Source organism: Dipteris shenzhenensis, chromosome 25 (genome assembly GCF_047967505.1).
Source record: "Dipteris shenzhenensis isolate YYH24624 ecotype China chromosome 25, Dip_SZ_1.0, whole genome shotgun sequence".
NCBI lineage: Eukaryota > Viridiplantae > Streptophyta > Polypodiopsida > Gleicheniales > Dipteridaceae > Dipteris > Dipteris shenzhenensis.
The window spans coordinates 31,559,789-31,582,317 of record NC_141620.1 but is presented as its reverse complement, the minus strand read 5'-3'; the positions used below and the strand labels follow the sequence as shown (position 1 = coordinate 31,582,317).

At 41.0% G+C, this 22,529-nt stretch overlaps 1 protein-coding gene across 1 annotated transcript; it reads right to left on the bottom strand.

Annotated features, from left to right (window-relative positions):
- Positions 1-5,796: 5,796 nt before the first annotated feature.
- On the bottom strand, positions 5,797-8,458 carry LOC147885753 (wall-associated receptor kinase-like 6). The gene is made up of 3 exons (XM_087396209.1): positions 7,578-8,458; positions 7,294-7,464; positions 5,797-7,187 (listed from the first exon to the last, which is right to left on the bottom strand). Exons 1-3 carry the CDS (start codon positions 8,449-8,451, stop codon positions 5,797-5,799), a joined length of 2,436 nt encoding a protein of 811 aa, XP_087252335.1. The 5' UTR covers positions 8,452-8,458.
- Between the last annotated feature and the right edge of the window lie 14,071 nt (positions 8,459-22,529).

Sequence of the window (22,529 nt, the reverse complement as noted above, 5' to 3'; positions counted from 1 at the left end):
AACTAATAACACGGATTTTTTATTTTAAGAATATGATTCTTATAAACAAGAAATACAAATTTAGGATTTAATAGTAGTTTTTGCATTATTTGTACAACATTGTAGAGAGATATTTTGAAATGTCTTATGTGAAAATGATAGTGCCAGAAAGTAAACTTTTGATTCTCGAATGACAGTTTCATAAAGTCTCGGGGGGGTCACTATATATAAACCCTCTATATCACGTGCGTTCAAGGCCTATATGTAAAATCCCTTATCTGTACATTTTTTCATCAATAAAATGTACCCCTTTTCTATACAAATCTGTAAATTTTTTCCAAAATTATTTTAAATAGTCCCTTATGTATATTTATTTCTGTAAATTTTAGGAATAAAAAATATCCTTCTATCGAACTCACGTGATAGGGTTACATATGATGAGTGACCCCCCCGAGCATAAAGTAAACTTTTCATTTGGGAAGGATTTTAAGGAATAGTCCAAAAGTAGACATATGAGTCCAAAATTAATAAAATAAGTGTTCTACTTGGAATTCTCTTGTGATGCGATGTATTGGAGTGCAATTGGATGGAATGTGGTTTTCGTAAAGATGCTTGTTCTCTAGTCTCGCTTGCTTTCCTGTACGTGGATTGCTGAAGAGGATCCAAATGTATGGTGTTGTGTGGTGTAGATTTGCACCTTTGAATATGCCATCTGCTCCATTGACTAGACCGTTTGGGATGTCTAAATTTCCAGAACAAAGTTCAATCAACATTTCTTCTTTCAATTGCAAAGTTTTGTGCAGTCCTGATGTGTTCTTGGAGTTGTTTGGAATAGCAATTGTTTTGTTGCATGTCTTGTGTTTTTTGTCTATTGCAAGGAAGACATGTTCATTACCATCTAGTAATTCGAAGACCTCTTTGTTGTGATGATCTTTTGCAACATTTGTGTAGAACAAATGGGGAATTGATTTTTTGTCTAAAGGCTTGTTAAAGAAGTTATTGTTCAAGTATGAGATATCTTGTAATGTGTGTTCGCCATTTCTTATTTTGTTCAATACTTGGATGTATTGAGGGTCATTTTGTCACATTGGTTGTTGCAATTCATATTGCAAGACATTGGTTTGCCAATAAGATGACATTGTTGAAGTCGTAGTAGATGTTTGTGTGAAAATCCATGAGTCTTTGGTTGGACTCGCTTGGTATACGTCTCCACATAGAAGAACATCCACTCCACCAAAAGGTTTGGAGTGGTTATGCTTGATTTCGCGGAGCCTCATGTCTGCTGCTACCAAGGTAGTATGTCCTATTAAAGAGACCTCATCAAACACAATTAGCTCAAGGTTTTTGTAGAGAACAGACAATTCTTGCAACTTTTCTGCACTCAAGCTTGTGTAGTGGCTTGCCATAAGTGGCAAGTGCAATGCTGAATGGATAGTTGTACCGCCAATGTTGAATGCCGCTTTGCCTGTGTAGGCCATCAAAAGAACCTGTGGAAGTTCAACATTGGACATTTGTTTATGAGAGTAATGTCTAAGCAGTGCTTGAACCAAAGTAAGAAGCGTAAATGTCTTGCCTGTGCCGGCATTTCCTGTCAAGAAAAGATGGAATCTCTCATTGGCATTCACTCTTTTCTTCAGCATTATATCGTTTACAAGTAGTCGTTGCTCATAGTTGAGCATTCTCAGTGTCTTGAAAAATTCTTGATTTGGCACTAGTTTATATGTGAGCAATGACATGTTGTGGAATTGATTTTGTCTTTGTTGGTTGTTTATTTCAATGCATAGGTCGTATTTGTCAATGTTGGCAAAAGATGACTTACTTTGACTTGTTGTTGATGTCATAGTTGTAGTTGAGCAAGAGGAACGAGTCTTTGGAATTAGTTTGTTAAATTTATTCTTGTTTATGTCTATGGTGGATTTGTATTGGATTGTACATGTCATGCCATGTTGTGGTATCTTCATCGAGAGTTGGTTCATTTGTGTTGAAGGGAAGGAATAGAGTGCAAAGTTCTCTGTAGTAGTTTCAGGGTCTTTGCTCTCACTATAGTTGTATCGGATTAATCATCTTCTGTTTTTTCCTTTTCTTGGTTGTTTTGCTTGTAATTGTGTAGTCACTTGTAAAGGAGGCCAAGCAAATTGTGTGCAATGTAGTGTCTCACTTCAAGTATTTTGTAATAATGTCCTCAAAGAAAATATTTGTACTGGTGGGGTTGAGTTTTTCTAGTTGTGACCTTCTCTTCAGAAGAAGCGTATGATTGTTTGCTATGTTTGTATTGATGTATTGGAATTGCCTTGTTGATGATGTAAGAGGCAAGGATAATGTCGAGTAGACAGCTTGTTGTGAACTTATCTATTGTGTATTCAATATTGCATTTACAACTCTATGCAAGCGTTCATTGGCAGTGGCATTGCAAGCAATGCTATGGTTGTATGCTGCTTTCATAGCTTCAGTGGTTTCTTTGTCTATTTTTGTAATGTATGATGTGCAGTATGATGCAGCGCCATGAGGATTGATGATGAACTGAATGTGTGTGTTTGCTGACCACAATCTTGATAGAGAATTGTTGTAATTATTTGTAAATATGTTAGTGGGAGATCTTTTGAGAAACAACATTGGTTGTGTTATTGTTGATCTCAAAGCATCGATCTTCTCTTCCTCGCTTAGCTGGATTGCATTTAAGAAACTAGTGTGGCTTAGTGACAGCATGGATTCTTCGAGAAGGGTTTCCTTTATACGCTTTATGTTTTTCTTTAGAGTGTTTGTTCTAAGTTCTTGTGGTAGAGGTGACAAAATCATTGTTCGTATCATTGGCATTCTAGGGAACCCAAACCTACATTTTTTTTTTTTTTTGTAGCATGTTTTTCGATGCTTGTGAGTTTGAATTTTAGTTTGTTGTAGTGGGAACAATGAAATGTCTGCAGAGATGAACTTGTCCACGAATGATTCTATTTCAGAGTTAGAAGAAGTTCCTAGAGTAGGAGCTCCATCTATCCATATAAGACCATGGTCGTGTTGGCTACCTCGATTTTGGAATCCTATTACGAAGAAGAAATCATTGACTTTCCCTAGAATAGTTTCATCGTTTTTGAGGAGTGTCTTCAAAGATTGGAACTTGTGCATGTAGTATTGAGCTGTTGTTATTGGATCGGATAAAATGAGGTCACGCGCAACAATATTGGGATTGGCATGTTGCAAGTTTGCTTCTTTCTTGCTTAATTTTTTGAGGCATTCCATAAGTGGTTGCCATAGTTTTTCTGCTGAGGAAAGCGTAACAAGGAACGTGGGTGGTCCAAGTTGTCGCAACATAGCAAAGACGTTTTTCTTCAAGTGGTATTTGTAATCTGCCGAAGTTCGAAGGTGCGTAAAATCTCTATACCCTATATTGGATTGTAATATTTTATCTATATTTGTGTCCAACAGTGCATCCTTTACTTGCAATTGTTTCCCTCTGGTTTGAGCTTTGCGCATGCGAACCCATGCTGATGACAAGACTTGCCGTACAAGGATTTTCATTGTTTTGAAAAACAAGTTTTCAACACATAGTGCGAAACGATGATCAACATTGAGAAGCTCCCATCGAACAATGTCTTGGTATGAAGTGCGTTCCGGAAGGTTGTATTGCCTTGCACTACCAAAGAACAATTTTGGAAATGACATTTCTTCGCAAAATTTATCTTTGAAAATACTTAGAGGAGAAAAACCTTCAGAAGGCGCAACAACAATTGTCCAGGATCTTCAAAGTCTGCAACTTGTTGACTCGTGTAGATCCCATGGACTAAAGTATCTGTGAGGAAGTTGTCATCATCTAAGTCATTTTGTCCTTCTATCTCTTTATTATGTTGTTGCATCTCTTCTTGCTGAATGTTCTTAACATGTGCTTCCCATAATGAATTTAGTTTTACATTGAACATTTTGTATAGAGGAGTTTGGAGCATTTCGTTAAGTGCCACAATTGTTTAAGTTGGTCGTACAATTCCACTCATGTCCATCAACATCTGTGAATACATTTACAACACTTCCATGTAATCCATATTGACCTTCATATGTAAGTTCTCTAATTTGTGAGAAGGGTATTCTAATTGAAATTAGTCTTTCTTCAATGGCATTTAGCTTTGCAGTATTTTGCAAAAATGGTGACATTTTCATGTTAAATAAAGACATCAATGGGATTTTGTTCTCTTTGAGTGATTTAAAACACAAGGAACATAATAGTTTATCATTGGAAGAAAAGTTGCTTACTTTAATATTATAAAATTCAAGTGTAATAGCCATTGTTGGAGTGAGCTTACTCATACTTTTGCAAAATTTCAACGATCCGCAACATACACATGGAAAACAAGGAGTATCTAAAATCTTCTTCTCATATTTTGATTGTAATGAAGTATTATTTCGTTTTCTCTTTTTAGAAGGATTATTTTGTGTCAACTCATATTGACTACTTTGCACAATGCCTTTATTTGAGACCAATGTTGGGTTAATGTAAGATGATTCTTCTTGAATAGTAGAAAAGGCTGTTTTTCTTATTTTGTAGATTTTGTTGATTGTTCTTTGAAGCGTGTAATTTCCTTCTAATCGGAGGCTTTGATGGAGAGATGCAATTGTTTTTGCTGTTGAGTTTGAGTGCTCTAGCACTTGCTTCGTCTATGAACTCCTGGACCAGGTGAGCAAGTGTGTGGCGCCTCTCTGATACGAATGTCAACTACCGAAAGCAAGCGTTTTTTTAGTGGTTTGAAGCGGGTTTGGTTTTTTTTCCAGAGTAAATAGCTTTTTTCCTTAGGTTGTTTTGCAATGGCTTACCATGGCTTGGTCTTCTGCGTTTGGACCATCCGTGATAATGATATGGTTGGCGGGTGACCCATCTAGGTCTATCTTCACAATCACAAAAGCAATGGTGCCCATCAAAGCCACGAAAGAAGCCCGCGTGATCTCGACTTGATTCACTGTCCAAGGTGCATAAATGCGAATGGCTTTCTCTGGCACAAAAGAGATCTACCCTTCAACAGGCTCGCCCTTGATAACGATTGTTGTAGCGTCCACGCGCAAGGATACGTAGGAAGTGCCACCCTCCCCTGCTGCTCGCTCTGCAATTGTCGGCCCCTCAATCCTGTAGAAGCCGTCAACTACCAAAGCCTCTTGATATTGTGGGACGTACGCATGTGGCACATGGAGCGTGATTGTCTCGCAACACTTGCTGTCAGTGAGATCTACCTGCATAACGATATGGTAGGAGACATCCTTGGCTTTGAAAGTGCCATATTTCGCTAAAACTTTCTGCCTAGTGGCGAGCTTACAATGGCCCATGGAAACATTGCGCGTGGCCGCATGAGCGTAGTACAAGTATTTTCGCAGTGCCAAAAAAAATGGGTAAAATTCATTTTATCTTCTCCAAGATCAACTCGACTAAGTCCTCACCTACAGCATGCCTAAAAGGCAAGAATAATATTGGAAAAGAGATTTCAACTTTCAAACAAAATCTATACTCTTTTTTTCGAGGGAAAAGACATTCTCTTAATAAAATTCTATACTTAAATAAACAAGTTGAATGCTCATAATCATTCATAAGGCTTGCCTTAGATGTGGAGCATGGAAAAGAGGATGGAGAGTTGAGAGAGAGAAGAGAGAGAGAGAGGGAGGGGGGTGAGAGAGAGAGAGAGAGAGAGTAAAGGAGGATTTTTAGGGGAAAAGAGAGAGAGACTCTGGATTATGTGGAAGTTAAACTCTAGTTGCATGTGGAATATATCCAAATATGGGAGAAATAATTATATAAAAGCCCAAAATTTCTACATACTGTCAAATTCAGATGATGAGCTTTCTATATTAGATGACCTTCATCATAGGCCATCCATCTTCGTCTCGAAGCCCATTATTTGTGTACTCTCGTGCTGAACTGTAACTTGACATCAATCCTTGTCTCGCAGCCCACTCTCGCGCTGAACTGTAACTTCTACTACTTTCTGTCAAGAGCCGTCTGAGTTTAAAACGAAAGCTATTCACTCTGGGGGTGATGGTGGTAGTAGGACTTGCAGACTGATATGAGGGCTGGTTCCAGCTGGGATCCGACAGACTTGAAATATTTTCATGTTCCTCGCTGTTGCGAACACTTTGTTGCCCTGCGATGGGGCCCATCAAATGTTCGGCTGACGCACTTGTATTTCTTCCCACAGCCTCATCAAGTAGCATCCTCTTCGCTTGAATCCTCTTCAGCTTGCCAAGCACCTCTTCTATTGTAGGCCTTTGATAGCCCTCCATAGCCAAACAATGAATTGCTAGCTCTGCAACATCCTGGATGGATGCCAAGATATATGGATTAGTGCTTAATCGAGAGTCAATCAGGTGTGTTAGGCTCCCCATTCGACTAAAATGAGTTTGGAAGTGATGGGCAAGCGTGCCCAGCTTTGTGCCCAAGTCAGCTGGCATGGCGGTGATGAGCTCAAGCAAGATAACACCAAAACTATACACATCACTTTTGTCAGTGAATTGGCGGCTGAGGTGGTACTGAGGATCGAGATAGCCAAGGGTGCCCACCACTTCGGCGAAGGTAAGGTGAGTAGCACCTGAAGTTAGGAAACGCGACGCCCCAAAGTCAGCTACCTTAGGGTTGTAGGATTTGTCGATGAGGATGTTGAGGGATTTTATGTCACGGTGAAGAATGGGTGGGCTCATCTTGTGGAGATAACTTAGTGCCTTTGCAGTGCCTACTGCAATGCGAAGCCGCCTTGCCCAGCTCAAGCCTGGCAGATTTCTTTGGGCATTTTTGTCTGGATGCAAGTGATCCCAGAGTGTCCCATTCTCCACAAATTCATACACAAGCAGAGGCACTCGGGTCTCTACACAGCAACCCAATAGCCGGACAACATTTTCATGCGTGGTCTTCCCTAACAATAGTATCTCAGACACAAAGGATTTCATTTGGTCTTCTTCCCTATCCGAATCGTCCATGTGCTTGGCCTTCTTGATGGCCACCTTGCCGTGGTTGCGTAGGTTTCCCCAATACACTGTACCATAGCCTCCCCTTCCAAGCTCATGTTCACGAGAGAAGCTCTTGGTGGCTTTCCTCAGCTCATCTTCTGTGAAGAGCATGGACCGTAACTCTGCGCCTCTGTTATTATGGAAATTATCTTCCCTCTGTTGCTTGCGTCTGTAAGCTCGTCTTGATCCGCACAAGATGACAATGAATACGGTGAGGATGGAGGCTCCAGCTAGACCTCCTACATAAGGTTAATTATGCCAAACCGTTAATAACCTTAATCACGGTGAATTTAGACTTTGAATAATTTTCTAATTGACCGATAAAAATAGTAATATAGAACTTACCAAGAAGTGCCGGTACAACTATGCCCGTTTTGAGGATGCAACTGCCAGGTAGATAGCCAGTGCCTGTGGTGCCACTTGCACAACTGCAATTGTAAGAACCCACTGTGTTTGTGCATATCCCAAGAGGCGGTGGCTCGCAGTTGTCGCGACGTTCCTTGCATTCGTCAATATCTGAGTATCGCATATAAAGGGTTTGGTTATTGTCTACATGTCTAAAATGTCAAAGCAAATACAACTGTAAGGGCTGCAATACTGGAAAGGGGGTTGTAGGGTCAAGATTTTACCATTACAGCCGATTCCATCTTTGTATCCATCCCCTCGGAACCCGGCCTTACTGCAAATGCAAGTATAACCGGGCACCATCGAATCATCAAGACAGTCCGCGTATTCAGAGCAAGCGTAATCCGACCTGTGCTTTACAGTAGAGCAGTTATCCGAAGCGCTGAGAGCCCATGATATGGACAGGCCATAGTGCCCGGCGCTGAAAAATCCGATCTGGTTTTTTGCATCGTATGTGGAAGGGCTGAGTATCGTGGAGAACCCACATACGTGAGGGAACTCTGCGTATGCAATTCCATTTCCAGTGAATTTAAGGGATCGAGAGCCAGGCGGGATGGCATTGGTACAGCAGGCGTAGCGGTTGCAGAAGCTAAAATAAAACTCGTTGTAGCAACCGGCGGTGCACTGGGCACTGAAATTTCCACCGGAGGCTGAGGCGATGCAGGAACCGCTGGAATTGCATCCGATCACGGCAAACACGTTGTCAACTCCGACGACGAAAGGCCCGCTGGGAGGGAGCTCGAACGAAGAAACCCCATCCGAAATCCCGTAGCAGCCAGCATCAGTGGGCATGGCCTTAAGATAGGTGGAGTTCACAATGATGGAGTTATTGGAGAAACTTAGCACCTGTACCTCAGCGGTGGAGGACGTGCCCACCTGCAGGAACGGCAAGAAGCCCTCGCCATAGGTTGAATTGAGCTTGCACAAGATCCTGTAGCCCGGCAGCCCGCATTCACTCGACATCCCAAACGGATAGGGAATGCTCAAGCCCCCGCATGTTTGTGCAGAGTAATTGCAAGCGGAGGTAGCAACTACCAACTTTAGACTAATGCACACCATGATCAGGAACAACCCGAGCGACGCCGGACGATATCCCATGCGGGACAGCCCTTCTTTTCTTTCCAATATCAAAGGGGAACTCGTCCTATATTCTGCTTAAGGGACCGCGGGAATGGCGAGGGAGATTGTTGAAGCTTATATTCATTTTACCAAACCATGTTCTTTACTGGACCAAGTCAAAGCTTCATTTTGGAAAAAAAAGAAAAAACGACCAAGACAAAGGACTTTTCAAGCAAAAGATTACACGAAGGACTTTGTATAATCACAAAAGAGACAAGGAAAAACGAAGAAGACCACAAAAATGATTAAGAAGTTAAGGTGGTAATTGGTTTGGTTGAAAATGTTGGCAAAAAGACATCATTTTAGTCTCTTGGACTTCTTCCTATGCACCTTCTTTCTCGGGCTTTTTCCTATGCACCTTCTTTCTTGGCCTTCTTTATGATCTAGCTACTTTTATTTTCAAATGACTCACCGTGTACCTCACTTACACCTTTCCTTTTCTCCCCTATTGCCCACTTACACCTTTACTTTTCTCCCCTATTGCCCATGGGCCCCTGCTATTCTCCATGTAGGGACATCTTCTTACTATATATAAAGGAGACAAATACCAAACCCATACGATGGAGGTTCACGCGAGTTTCGGTAGTGTTTCGAGGTTAGGGAAGAAGAGTGGAGATTCAAGGGCGCCATGTGTGTAAGAAGAGGGATGATGTGTTGTTGGGGATGCGTGGTAGTGCCACATGGTGTCGCGAGGAGAGAGAGGAGGGTTGGACGTTTGGCAGAGGACAGAGGGCAGAGGGCAGACCATAGGTAGGCAGAGAGAAGACATACACGCGGCAGCGCAGAGAACATGCATGACAGATAGGCGCATGGCAAACACATGGCAGCACCACCGGCACTCTATGCCATGTGGCAGTGCGGATGACATGCACATGGCGACATGGAGCACAAAGACAAAGAAGCACGACAGACACACATGTGGTGGCATGGGCAATGAACACACATGTGGTAGTACAAGTGACACGTGGCAGAGGCACGACGACACGCGGCAGTCCATCTGTGTGTGTGTGTGTGTCCACGTGTATGTGTGTAATGCACGGAGAGAGAGAGAGAGAGAGAGAGAGAGAGAGAGAGAAAGAGAATTCGCATTGATAAAAACGTATACCTTGGCATTAGTTTGTTCAAAAATCATAGTTATCGATGTATCTCTAGAGCACACAACTTGCATACTCCTTGCATATAACTTGTTCTTGGAAATTTTCATTTTTGGAAGACTCCTTCATTGAAGTTCTAGACCATTCTCTATGGAGGAAAGCTCACTATGGTGATGGCTCATGTGTACACGTGCGTGCACACACACACATGCACACACACACACACTCGAGGGGGTCACTATGTATAAACCCTCTATATCACATGCGTTCAAGGCCCATTTTTTAAATCCCTTATCTGTAAATTTTTCATTAATAAAATGTACCCCTTTTCTATACAAATCTATAGATTTTTCCCAAAACTATTTTAAATAGTCCCTTATAGTATTTTTATTTCTGTAAATTTTAAAAAAATAAAAAATATCCTTCTGCTGAACTCATGTGATAGGGTTACATAGCACACACACACACACACACACACACACCCACACACACACACACACACACACATATACACACACACAAAACACACACACACACTCACACACACACATCCCACTATACATATGTACAAACATACACATATATAATATATATATGTATATACATAGATGCACACACACATGTACACACAAAGTAGACACACTTGCAACAAACACAGATGCCTGCACCAACACACACCTACGCGGGTATGGTGGATTACATGGGTGGTGGGTGACGATACATAGTTGTACCTTCCAATTTGTCATAATACAGTGTGTGAGCATTGTATGTGACATGTAGAGAAGAGATGTGTGTGCAAAAGAGAAATTGTGTGTGTGTTTAAAAAACGAAACCTCTCAAATAAGGGTGTACATCAAATAAATATAAAATTGGTACAAAAGTGTCAAATCCATTAGGTAGTCCAAGCTTCGAGGTCAGGGTCCACTTACCTGCTACCATCCAAATAAACCATGTGTTAGAACAATATATCTTAATTTGGAAAGACAGGTAATGCATGTGCGCCCTGGCTTGTTATCTCTTTACCTAAGAAGCAACACATCCCTCCATATTATAAAGTGTCAAAATTAATTAAAAAGGGGTGAAGTTCATGTCCAAGAGTGATGACAATTGAATGGCATGAATTTATTAAGGGGGGAAGTCCACACCTAAGTGTAAAAGCAAACTTAATTGAAATCATAGGAGGGGGGTAGTCCACACCACTATTCCATTATTTTATGTAAACAAACAATTGAAGGGTAGTCCATGCCCTTGTCAAAACAAGCTATAACTTTCTTCCTCCCCTTTAAAAATAAATAAATTATAATAATCAAGCAGGGTAATATATGCCCATGATTGCGCTTCATTCAAATAATGAAGGGGTTGTTGAGAGTTCACGCTCAACATCATGTGATCATGTGTGCATAGAACCATCACGTGATCATATGTGCACAGCACTAACCTTATAGAGTGCTATAAAGGAAAGGGTTAGATCCCCTAACCCTAACCCAAAAAGGGTTTGTATATATTCTATTTTTTCAACTAAATCTAGTGTATAGTTAGTCATTTGTGGTGTGCTCTCTAGCTGTGCCCTCTCTCCTCATCTCCACTCTTCTCCTCTCCCCTCTTCATATTTTGTCATGGTATCAGAGCATGGTTCTGCCTTCCACTGAGGCGCCATCCTTCTTGTGAGTGCGAGAGAGATTGTGAGATTGAGAGTTCTCTTGAGTGATTGTGAGATCCGTCCCTTCACTTCCGTTGAGAGAAATTTTCGTCCATTGAGAGGAAATTTTCGTCCATTATTCTTTCTTTGAGTTCTTGAGAGATTTCATTCTTGAGAAAGAGAGTATTTCTTGTTTATGAGAGAGAGAGAGATCTAGATCTTAGTCTTTGAGAGAGAGGTTTTGAGAGATCTGTGAGAAAGAGAAAGAAAGGTTGATTCCAAAGCTAAGCCTCTCCAACAAAGCTTCTTCGATGGCCGTCCCTATCGCCATATTTCTTCTTGTGCAGCGCTGGCTACTAAAAGCTTAAAAAAAAGCTCACAGAGCTCCAACCGACCGCTGCCCATCTTCCAAGCTCTTGATCCAGTGACCATAGCTCCCTTGACTCAACGTCTAGGGCAACGCAAAGCCTTCTCCATCCACGGGCTGCTCCATACGTAACTCCTCCATGCTCTTAGCACCTGCCTCTTCAACACGCTCAAGCTACAGGCCATCCGACTCCTCACTGGCTCCAAAAGACTCCCAATAGCCAGACCAAGTCGCATCCAGCGCCAGCGCCAACGCCATCAACGAGCTGACGGCTCCTTGCTCGTGCGTTGTCGTCCAGTGTTAGTCACAGAAGGGCCGTTGATGAAGCACTCAAAGGCCACGGCTTCCCAAACGACATCGCTCCAACGAAGGATGCCATGAACCAGTAGCCAGCGCGTAGCCTCCTCCAACAAGCTCCTACGCAGCCTCTCAACGGACTCCCAGTCTCCACGGGCTAAAGCAAAGGCTCCAAACGGCCGTAGTGTTCTCCAATCGACGCGACGGACGACTACAAACACCTATTTCATTAATTTTGGACTCGTGCACTGTCCAAATTCATTTTGTGAGATAATTTTGGATAAAACATTTAAAAAAAAGAGGCTCTTATAAAACAAAACATTGAGTCAAAAAGGAAGATTTTAAAAAATCAAATTAGAAAAAATGACGTGAGATGTTATTAAAACTAGAGTACATTAAAAATAGAGGACATCACATTGTTAAAAGAGATAAAAAGTAAGATGTTAAAAAATCAAATTAGAAAAAATGGCATGACATGTTATGAAAACTAGAGTACATTTCAAAAAGAGCACATCACATTTGTACAAGAAGTAGATCATATTACTCAAAGCCATATGGTGTCAAAAAACACCTTAATACAGTCTCTCTTATCTTCTTAATCACCCAAAGTCTAGAAGATCTCATCATTGGTCTCTCTTATCTTCTCAACAACCCAATCTTTCACTGCCTCCACAGTTGTATCCTCAACATAATTACATGCGAAGAAGAAATTTAAGCAATCACAAATTGTTTCTTTATAATTTCTCTAAGAGGCTCTTATTGTTCTCTCAGCATCCGCATCAAATCGCCCATGACGAGAGCTGCGATAACGCAGGTTACTTAAGAAGTCTAAGAGATCTTGTCGTGCTTTTATCATACGTCTTAAAAGTCTTTCACTCTCTGCTATCTTGAGAGCTCGGGGGGGTCACTATGTATAAACCCTCTATATCACGTGCGTTCAAGGCCTATATTTAAAATCCCTTATCTGTAAAAAAATTCATTAATAAAATGTACCCCTTTTCTATACAAATCTGTAAATTTTTTCCAAAACTATTTTAAATAGTCCCTTATGTATATTTATTTCTGTAAATTTTAGAAATAAAAAAAATCCTTCTGTTGAACTCACGTGATAGGGTTACATATGATGAGTGACCCCCCCAAGCTTGAGAGTCTCCTCCCTCTCTGCGTGCCTTTGTGCATCAAATTCCTCTCTCTCCATGTGTGTCAAAGGAGAACCTTGTCGAATTCTGGCCTCTCTCTGTGCTCCTTGGTCAGCAATCCATTCTTTGAGATTGTTAATTCCGAACTCCACGTCTTCGACAATGCCAAGGACATCCATGGGTGGGGAGATGATAAAGAAAGGGAGATGGACTACGATGCAAGAAAGAAGAGAGTGTCTGTGGAAGGACTAGGATGGAAGAATACAAGTTAATGAGAAGTGCTCACTAGGATGGATGAAAGAAGAGAGTGTTTGTGGAAGAACTAGGATAGAAGAATACAAGTTATCAGAATGGATGAAAGAAGAGAGTGTTTGTGGAAGGACTAGGATAGAAGAATACAAGTTACTCAGAAGGACTAGGATGTAAGAAATAAGAGAGTGTTTGTGGAAGGACTAGGATGGAAGAATAAAAGTGCACTAAGGCATGATGTGTTCACTATGATAAGGATAAGGGTTGGAATAAAGTGAGAGGCACGATGTGTTCACTATGATAAGGATAAGGGTTGGAATAAAGTGAGTGGAGATTGTCCAACTGAATAAAATTTTGCGGAGCATTGGGAATGCTATACTTTAAGTGAGTGGAGCATTGGGAATTGATACTTGCGAGTGAAATATATTACAAGTGAGAGAGAGAGAGAGCGATATGATAAGGATAAGGGTTGGAATAAACTGAGAGAAGCATTGTGAATGCTCTACTTTAAGTGAGTGGAGATGATAAGGATAAGGGTTGGAATAAAGTGAGAGAAGCATTGGGAATGCTCTACTTTAAGTGAGTGGAGACTGTCCAACTAAATAAAATTCTCATCACACAAGGATTTATTTCCAAATAATCACATCATCACACATTCATATCATAAAATTGTGTGCATGAAGAAATATATTACAAATATTACATCATCACATATTCATATCAAAATTCTCATCACACAAGGATTTATTTCCAAATAATCACATCATCACACATTCATATCATAAAATTGTGTGCATGAAGAAATATATTACAAATATTACATCATCACATATTCATATCAAAATTCTCATCACACAAGGATTTATTTCCAAATAATCACATCATCACACATTCATATCATAAAATTGTGTGCATGAAGAAATATATTACAAATATTACATCATCACATATTCATCAAAATTCTCATCACACAAGGATTTATTTCCAAATAATCACATCATCACACATTCATATCATAAAATTGTGTGCATGAAATAATTATATAAATATCATCAGTAAATGCCACTTAAGTAATAAGTCACAAATTGGTGTATAATCAACAAAAACTACAAACACAACATCATACATGCATCACAACTCTTGTGATGCTTCTAGTGGAGACTGTGGCAACTCTTCTGATGCTTCCAATGGAGGCTGTGGTGCTCTAGATGTACACTCAGTCTCTACTTCTTCTGTAGTATGTAGTGCTTTCGGAGTAGACTCAGTATCCTCTTCCTTAAATGCAAGCGGAGGCTGTGGCAACTCTTCTGATGCTTCTAGTGGAGGCTGTGGTGCTGTAGGTGTACACTAGGTCTTTACTTCTTCTGTAGTGTGCAGTGCTTTCATAATAGACTCAGTCTCCTCTTCCTTAAATGCAAGCTTTGATATTGCTTCAATTGCACGTTGTATTCTAATGGCAGCAATTAGGTCTCTAATGATTTCAGCCCTAAACAATTGTATATCCTCCTCTGAATATTTGAGCTCCAAAGAGTCTTCCGACGAGATATGTGGCTTAAGTGAGAAAATTTCTTTGAAAATCAACGTGCAGTTGTAGGCAACTCTCCACCCACAACTATGCCCATCTTCCTGCTCTACTACTAAACGCTTTTGGAAGTCTATCTAGTCTTTGTATTGTCCTGTTTCTCTGATAGCAGATACCAACTTCTCAATCGACCTGCTCATCGTGACATATTAAAAAAACTTAGTGTGTCTATTACATAAGGTACATAATATAGAAGTAACAATAGATTAATAGAATACTTACATTTGCACTGAGCCATGAAAGCCTGCAATCGAGTTAACAAACCAACAATAGTTGTCTTCAAGGTCCCAAACCACCAGACTCCAATGTTCCCTACACGAATAATTAAGAACCATTATTATTTAACACAATGTTGCCAGTATAAGATGAAAATAAAGGTTGCCATGATACTTACATCTCATGATATGCCATAAATAGGACTCGCACGCCATGTAAATGTAAAGGCTGTAACAATTTACAAACATCGGCTATTGTCTTTCTGCTATCACTAAGTATAGGAGAAAGGAGGGAATCCAATATATACACACAGTTTTGTACGACTCTACCAAATCGTGAGATAACTATACTGCACCAACAAATAAATGAATATTAGCTTATTAGATTTAATCAAAATATCAAATTATCAAGCAGAGAAAAAGTTTGTATCAAACCTGAGAATGGCCATCATAACATTGTTATTGACCTCATTTGAAGCTCTAGAGAGAATTGAAATCTCCTCTCCCCCAAATTCAAGATATTGAGGTCTATGTTGAATCATAACCCTAACATTAAAAGAGCTTCCCAATTCTTCCAATGAAGCCATGTTTGTAGAGTTGAGGTCTTCTATCCTCTTTGACTCTTTGACGGCATTCATTTCGCAATCAATGATTGCTCGAATGGTATATGTTATAAATGCATAGAGATGCAAATCCGTATATGTTGACAGTGTGGTGTCATTTTGTATCTCAAAAATTTGACCAAGTACCAAAAAGCAATTGTAGCCCATCCTCCATCCACAATTATAGATGTGGCTATTCTCTTGATGTGATACCTGACATGTTATATACTCTATTTGTTGTGCCAAGTCACATTGCCGCATTACTATGTCGATAGTACCTACTAACTTTCGAGCTGATCTGCACATCAAAACATATAACAACAGTGAATATGTGCATTGCATATCAATCTACATGTCAAGAAGTGACAACAAGTGTAGTCTATACTTACTCTAACACATTGCCATGGACGGGTGTCATTGAGTTGGCAAAGAAGCACTTCTTCGCAAGGATGTCCATGACTACCAAACTCCAATGTGAGCTGCATTATCAATAAAGAATAATTACTATGTTTGAGACAATTCTAGCAATGCAATAGAAAAAACAAGTAGGGTTTGATGCTTACTTCTCATAATATGCTGTAAAAATAACTCGTGTGTCATTCATAGGAACGTGCTTCAACCACTTGCAAACATCCTCTATGGTTTCTTCTTTGTTGCTAAGCACTTCCGAAATACGAGGATCAAGCATATATGAAACGCTTTGTATATTTTGCAGAAAATTTGCTATAACATTACTATATTAAAAAAAAAAGTATTAGCTTCTTGGGTTTAATCAAAATAAGCAAAGTATAAAGCCAAGGAAAAGGCTGCATCAAACCTGAGGATGGTTGTAATGACTTTGACATTAACCTCATTCTTAGGATTCAAGAGGATTGAAATCTCTTCTTCACCAAATTCAAAAAAATGAGGTTGTTGTCGAATTAACAACATAGCGGTGAATGAACTTCCAATCTGCTCCAATAGATTCATATTTTCATGACTCATCTTATTGAGAGAGTAGTCTACATCATATTCTTCTTCACTTTCTATGTCCTCCACATCCTCCTTCTGCCATAAAAATATAAAAAAGTTATGCGATGTACACATCCCAAATAAATGCTTAAACAAGCAGATAAGGTTTCATACATGCTTTCATTAGAGTGAGTCTCTTCTCCGCTTGGAGCAAAAATTTAAAAAGGTTTCATACATGTTTTCATTAGAGTGAGTCTCTCCTCCTCTTGGAGGAAAAATTTAAAAAGTTATGAGATTTACACATCCCAAATAAAAATAATGGTTTAAATAATCATAGAAGTATAAAGATAGCATGCTTTCATTAGACTCAGTCTCTTCTCCTCTTGGAGGAAAATATAAAAAAGTTATGAGATTTACACATCCCAATTAAAGGCTTGAACAAGCATACAAGTATAAAGATAAGGTTTTATACATGCTGCAATGTAGTCATATTTTCAGGTTGTTTCCCAATGGTAGTAATTAGACGCTGAATACTCTCAGCCCAAAATGCTAGCAGATCGGCTTCTGTATATGATTCCATTTTGACTGGTAACTCCAAATCAAAAATCTCTCTAAGAAACAACATGCAGTTGTAGGCAACTCTCCACCCACAGCTGTGTCCATCTTTTTGCTCCACTGGTAGACGTCTTTTGAATTCTACTTGATCTTGTTGCTCTGTGGTTGTTCTGACAGCAGATACTAGCCGATATGGAGCACTGTCCATCATGACATATTAAATATATTAATATGTCATGATCATAAGATACAAAATAAGAAAGTATAAAAAATATTAAGAGAATAATTACCTTGGGGAGTTGGCATGATAGCCTTCTATTGAATTCACAAACCATAAACGGTTGAGTTCAAGGTCCCAGAAGATCAGACTCCAATGTGAGCTACAGGACCAGAATAAAAATGATTATTACTTTACACAAACTTGCTAAAGAAATAGTAAAAATAAGGTTAGAGTTGATACTTACGCCTCATGATAAGGCATTACGATGACTCGCACCCCATCTAAATTCAAAGGGCTTAACCAGGTACAAACATCTTCTATAGTCTTTTGAGGAGAGCTAAGAATAGAAGAAAGGAGAGCATCGAGCATGTAGACACGATGCTGCACTGCACTAGGAAGCTGAGAAATAACTACACTGCACCAAGAAATAAACAAACATTAGCTCATAGAATTGATTTGCATTCTGCACTAGGAAACTGATATATAACTACACTGTGAATAAATAAACAAATGTTAGCTCATTGAAGTAGCAACAAATAAACAAACGTTACCTGAGAATGGCTAAGATAACATTGTCATTAACCTCTTTTAAAGGATTGGAGAGGATTGAAACCTCCTCTCTACCAAAGCTTAAATACTGAGGTTCTCGTTTCAAAACGATCCTAACTTCAAATGAGCTCTCCATTTTATCCAATGTAGCTAAATTTGATTCTTCAATCAAATTTAGAGGTGGTTGCATTGTTGAAGCAGAAGGGAGTGCCTCTGTATTGACTTCATCCATTTCTTCTCCCTCTATTGCCTGTAAACAAATATGAGAGATTAGATTCATTATCTTTAAATTTAAATCTTATTTAAAAAATTGTATTTAGTTGAGAAATAGAGAGTTCATACCGCTAAGTATTGTTGTAGTGGCCTTTTTTCATAACCCTGCGAACCATAATTATCAAAGAAGGCATCATCATGTTTGTCTTCATCCACCAACCTCTCTGTGAACGGGTCATGTAAGTCCATCTTTTCATCATCATCAACTGGGACATTATGATCTTCAAGGTAATCATCCATGTCATCGGTGTCCTTGTGGTCTATCTCTTTTTCATAGCCTGTGGTTAGATCTGCTTGAAGCTGGAAATAAGCCATGAAATGCTTATTTTCAATAATATTTGTGGAGTTGCCTTTTCTGAGGAGATCCTTAAATAAATATCCCATCCTGCACAAGGTGACCTCCCAACCTACCGGTAGCAAATTCTCCATCATGGTAAGCAACAGACTCCCACTTTTTGCAGGACTTCCATAGTTGTTTTTTTGATAATGTATGGACCTGGGAATATCTTGCTCTTCTAGCATCAATCTCAAATTATTTGAATTCCCTCTTATGAGGTATGAGAAGCAGGCCGAGGACGTTTGCCAAAGTTGGCCGAGGTTGACAGTAGCTATGATCCAGTATTTCAGCAAAGAAGAGGAGCCAGAGAATGTGTACGTGCAAGTGGCAAACCTGAAGCAGTCAAAAGGTGAGACGATGTGTCGATATGTAGATCGAGCGGCCGTGCTCCTAGACTATTTAATTGCCACGCAGGAGGACAACACCAGATTTTGAGCTAGAATGACTCAGCATGTGCTGGGCTACCTTGTAGTAGGAGCAAGTGATGAATTTTGCCTCAAGCTTAAATGGGAGAATTCAGAGTCCATGGTGCAAGTGCAAGAGATTGCTCAAAAGTTTGACAAAGTTTAGTGTGACCCTGCTTCAAAGAAGATGGTTGTCCCTCTGCAACCCCCTCAATTCTTGCAACAACCACCTGGGGGGTCCAACTCAGGGGCATATCCCCACCCCCCATCAAGGATGTATCCACCGCCTCCACCTGAAATGTATGGCCCTCTCGTAGATGCTTACCCTCAACAAGGTGTATATCCTCACCCTCCGCTTGGAAGATTTTACCAGCCTTGCCCATGAGCCCCCCTCCTTCCTACACCCCTGGCCCCTCCTGCTAAAGAACCTGGAGTCAATGACCTTGCCAAGGCCCTGAATGATCTTGGGCTTGAGATGGTGGGCATTAGAAATCAAGATGGTAAGGCAGTTTCAAATTTCATATTTGAACGTATCTGCACAAGGTTTGGGACACCCATGGAAATAGTATCTAACCATGCGAGTCCATTCTTAAATGAAGTAGTGGAGTTGCTCATGGATCACATAGGTATTGATCATCACACTTCTAGCATCTATTATCCAGCATCCATGGGACAAATGGAGTGGACCAATGGCATCCTTTGTAAATCCATGCGAAAAATGGCCATAGGTTATAGGAGCCAGTGGGATCAGAAGGTCATTGAAGCCGTGTGGGCTTACAACATCACCCAAAAAACGTCTACAGGTCACACTCCTTTTGAGTTGGTGTACGGTACTGAGGCAGTTTTACCACTAGAGATAGATATTCCGGCCTTGAGATTGGCACAAGAACAGAGGATGATAGAAGATGAACATGTAGAGGCTAGGTTGGTAAAACTTGAGAAGTTAGATGAAACCCGATACCTTGCACTACATCAAACAAAGATGCAAAAGAATTGACAAAAGGCGCGCTTGGATGCTAATATTCGCAAGGGATGGGAAAGACACTTTGCTGAGGGGGATGTTGTGCTATGCTTTGACAACAGGTTGGACCACCAAATGGACAAAAAGTTCCTTCCACTGTAGACCGGTCCATACAAAGTCATCAAGGAACATAGAAATGGGTCTGTACAAGTTCAAGAGCTGCATGAGCCATATGGCAAGAAGGTGATCAACAAGTGTTATCTCAAGCCCTTCTTTGTGCGCGATGGACCCAGGCATGGAAACGCTCTACATTCCTTGCCTAAGGGGGGGGAACTGCTATGGATAAATTTGACCAAGGTAAAAGGCATAAATATGTGTGTGTGCTTGTATGTGTGGCAATAGTATAATAAAATATCGTGTGCATAGGGCCCAGGGTTGAGGTAGTAGGGCATGACCATGTGCCACCCTTCCACGTAAGAGGACCCATAGGTGTGTTGTACATAATCCATGGTAGTAATATTATAAAATGTTAAGGTGGCATGGTTCCTCCATGTGCCACCCCTCCACCTAGGCAGTCCCATGCATGCATTTAGTGAGACATGGCCCAAGGACCATGGGAGAAGTAATATAAAATAGGTGGAGATGGATATTATATTGGATTATTCCCTCCATGTAGGATAGGCCCATGTGGGGGGGGTGTAGATAGTCCAAGAATGCAAGTTAAATAATGGGGAAAGTAGGATGAGGTGGCAAGATTCCTTGTGCCAAGCCTCCACTTGTCCTCCTAGATGTTTGAACGTATTATAAAATTCAAAAGAGACCAAGGGAGTATCTTAGACTTGGGATATGGGGTTTGATTTATGTGGGAAAATAAGGCAAAGGGTTGTCGCACACAATTGAGAGTGCGTACCCACCTAGCCCACATGGGAGATTCCTCCATACACACCATGCATGTGGGAGGATGCATTTATTGGAAGAGACCCCCTCTCTTGGCTATAAAAGGAGGGGGCTATTCCTTGGTGTGACACACTCATTCTTGTAAAGCCACCATGCTAGTACTTTGATTTCCTCCATCCTTCCTTTCAAATAAAGCATGACTCTCTTCCCTTGATGTCTCCATCTCTACATTCCACCTCCCATAATGTACATGCTTCTCTTCCCCCTCCCCCTTCCTCTTTGTGCCATGGTCTCCCTCTTCATTCCCACCCCTATTAATCCCTTTTCCCCACCCATCTTAATGCTTCTCCCCTCACGTTCCCTTTCCCCCATGGCCCTCGAGCATCGCCATGCCTAACATCTAGCCTCATGCCTTGATTTCTTTTCTAGTTAATAGAAATGGTGTTGCTGCTAGGAACTGTTATGGATAAATTTGACCAAGGTAAAAGGCATAAATATGTGTGTGTGCTTGTATGTGTGGCAATAGTATAATAAAATATGGTGTGCATAGGGCCGAGGGTTGAGATGGTAGGGCATGACCATGTGCCACCCTTCCATGTAAGAGGACCCATAGGTGTGTTGTGCATAATCCATGGTAGTAGTATTATAAAATGTTAAGGTGGCATGGTTCCTCCATGTGCCACCCCTCCACCTAGGCAGTCCCGTGCCTGCATTTAGTGAGCCATGGCCCAAGGACCATGGGAGAAGTAATATATAATAGGTGGAGATGGATATTATATTGGATTATTCCCTCCATGTAGGATAGGCCCATGTGGGGGGGGTGTAGATAGTCCAAGAATGCAAGTTAAATAATGGGGAAAGTAGGATGAGGTGGCAAGATTCCTTGTGCCAACCGTCCACTTGTCCTCCTAGATGTTTGAATGTATTATAAAATTGATAAGAGACCAAGGGAGTATCTTAGACTTGGGATATGGGGTTTGATTTATGTGGAGAAATGAGGCAAAGGGTTGTCGCACATGATTGAGAATGCGTAGCCACCTAGCCCACATGGGAGATTCCTCCACACACACCATGCATGTGGGAGGATGTATTTATTGGGAGAGACCCCCTCTGTTGGGAGGGAGCTATTCCTTGATGTGACACGCTCATTCTTGTAAAGCCACCATGCTAGTACTTTGATTTCCCCCATCCTTCCTTTCAAAAAAAGCATGACTCTCTTCCCTTGATGTCTCCATCTCTACATTCCACCTCCCATCATGCTCCCATCATGCATTAGGGGAGAATTGGGGTCTCAAAAGGGCCTCATAAGGAATGGATTAGGGAATCCTTAGTGGGCTAATGCAAGGGGCTTGGAGGGTCCCAAAGAGGCCTAACCAGCCCAAACTAGGTGGGTTAAGCCGACATTTGAGCCCACCTCTCCCCCCCATCAATGAGGGGAGGGGGCCACTTTTTGAAATTTGAATTTCAAATTTCGAATCTCCCTCCCTCCCTCTCTCTCTCTCCCTCCCTCCCTCTCTCTCCCTCCCTCCCTCCCTCCCTCTCTCTCCCTCCCTCCCTCGCTCCCTCCCTTCTCCTCTTCCCTCTTCGTTTCCCTCCCTCTCGCTCCCTCCTCCTCTCCCCTCCTCTGTCTTGCTCCTCCACCTCCCTCGTCCCTCTCCCCTCCCCCTCCTCCTTCTAGCTCCTCCTCCCTCCTTCCTCTCCCCTCCTTCTCCAGCCGCCCAGGCTT

What these genes read in the sequence shown, in the direction of transcription:
- LOC147885753 (XM_087396209.1), bottom strand. Translation starts at nt 8,451, where the DNA reads ATGGGATATCGTCCGGCGTCGCTCGGGTTGTTCCTGATCATGGTGTGC. An exon ending in AGATGGAATCGGCTGTAATG is followed by an intron (nt 7,465 to 7,577) that starts GTAAAATCTTGA and finishes TGCGATACTCAG; the next exon opens with ATATTGACGAATGCAAGGAA. An exon ending in AGTTGTACCGGCACTTCTTG is followed by an intron (nt 7,188 to 7,293) that starts GTAAGTTCTATA and finishes AACCTTATGTAG; the next exon opens with GAGGTCTAGCTGGAGCCTCC.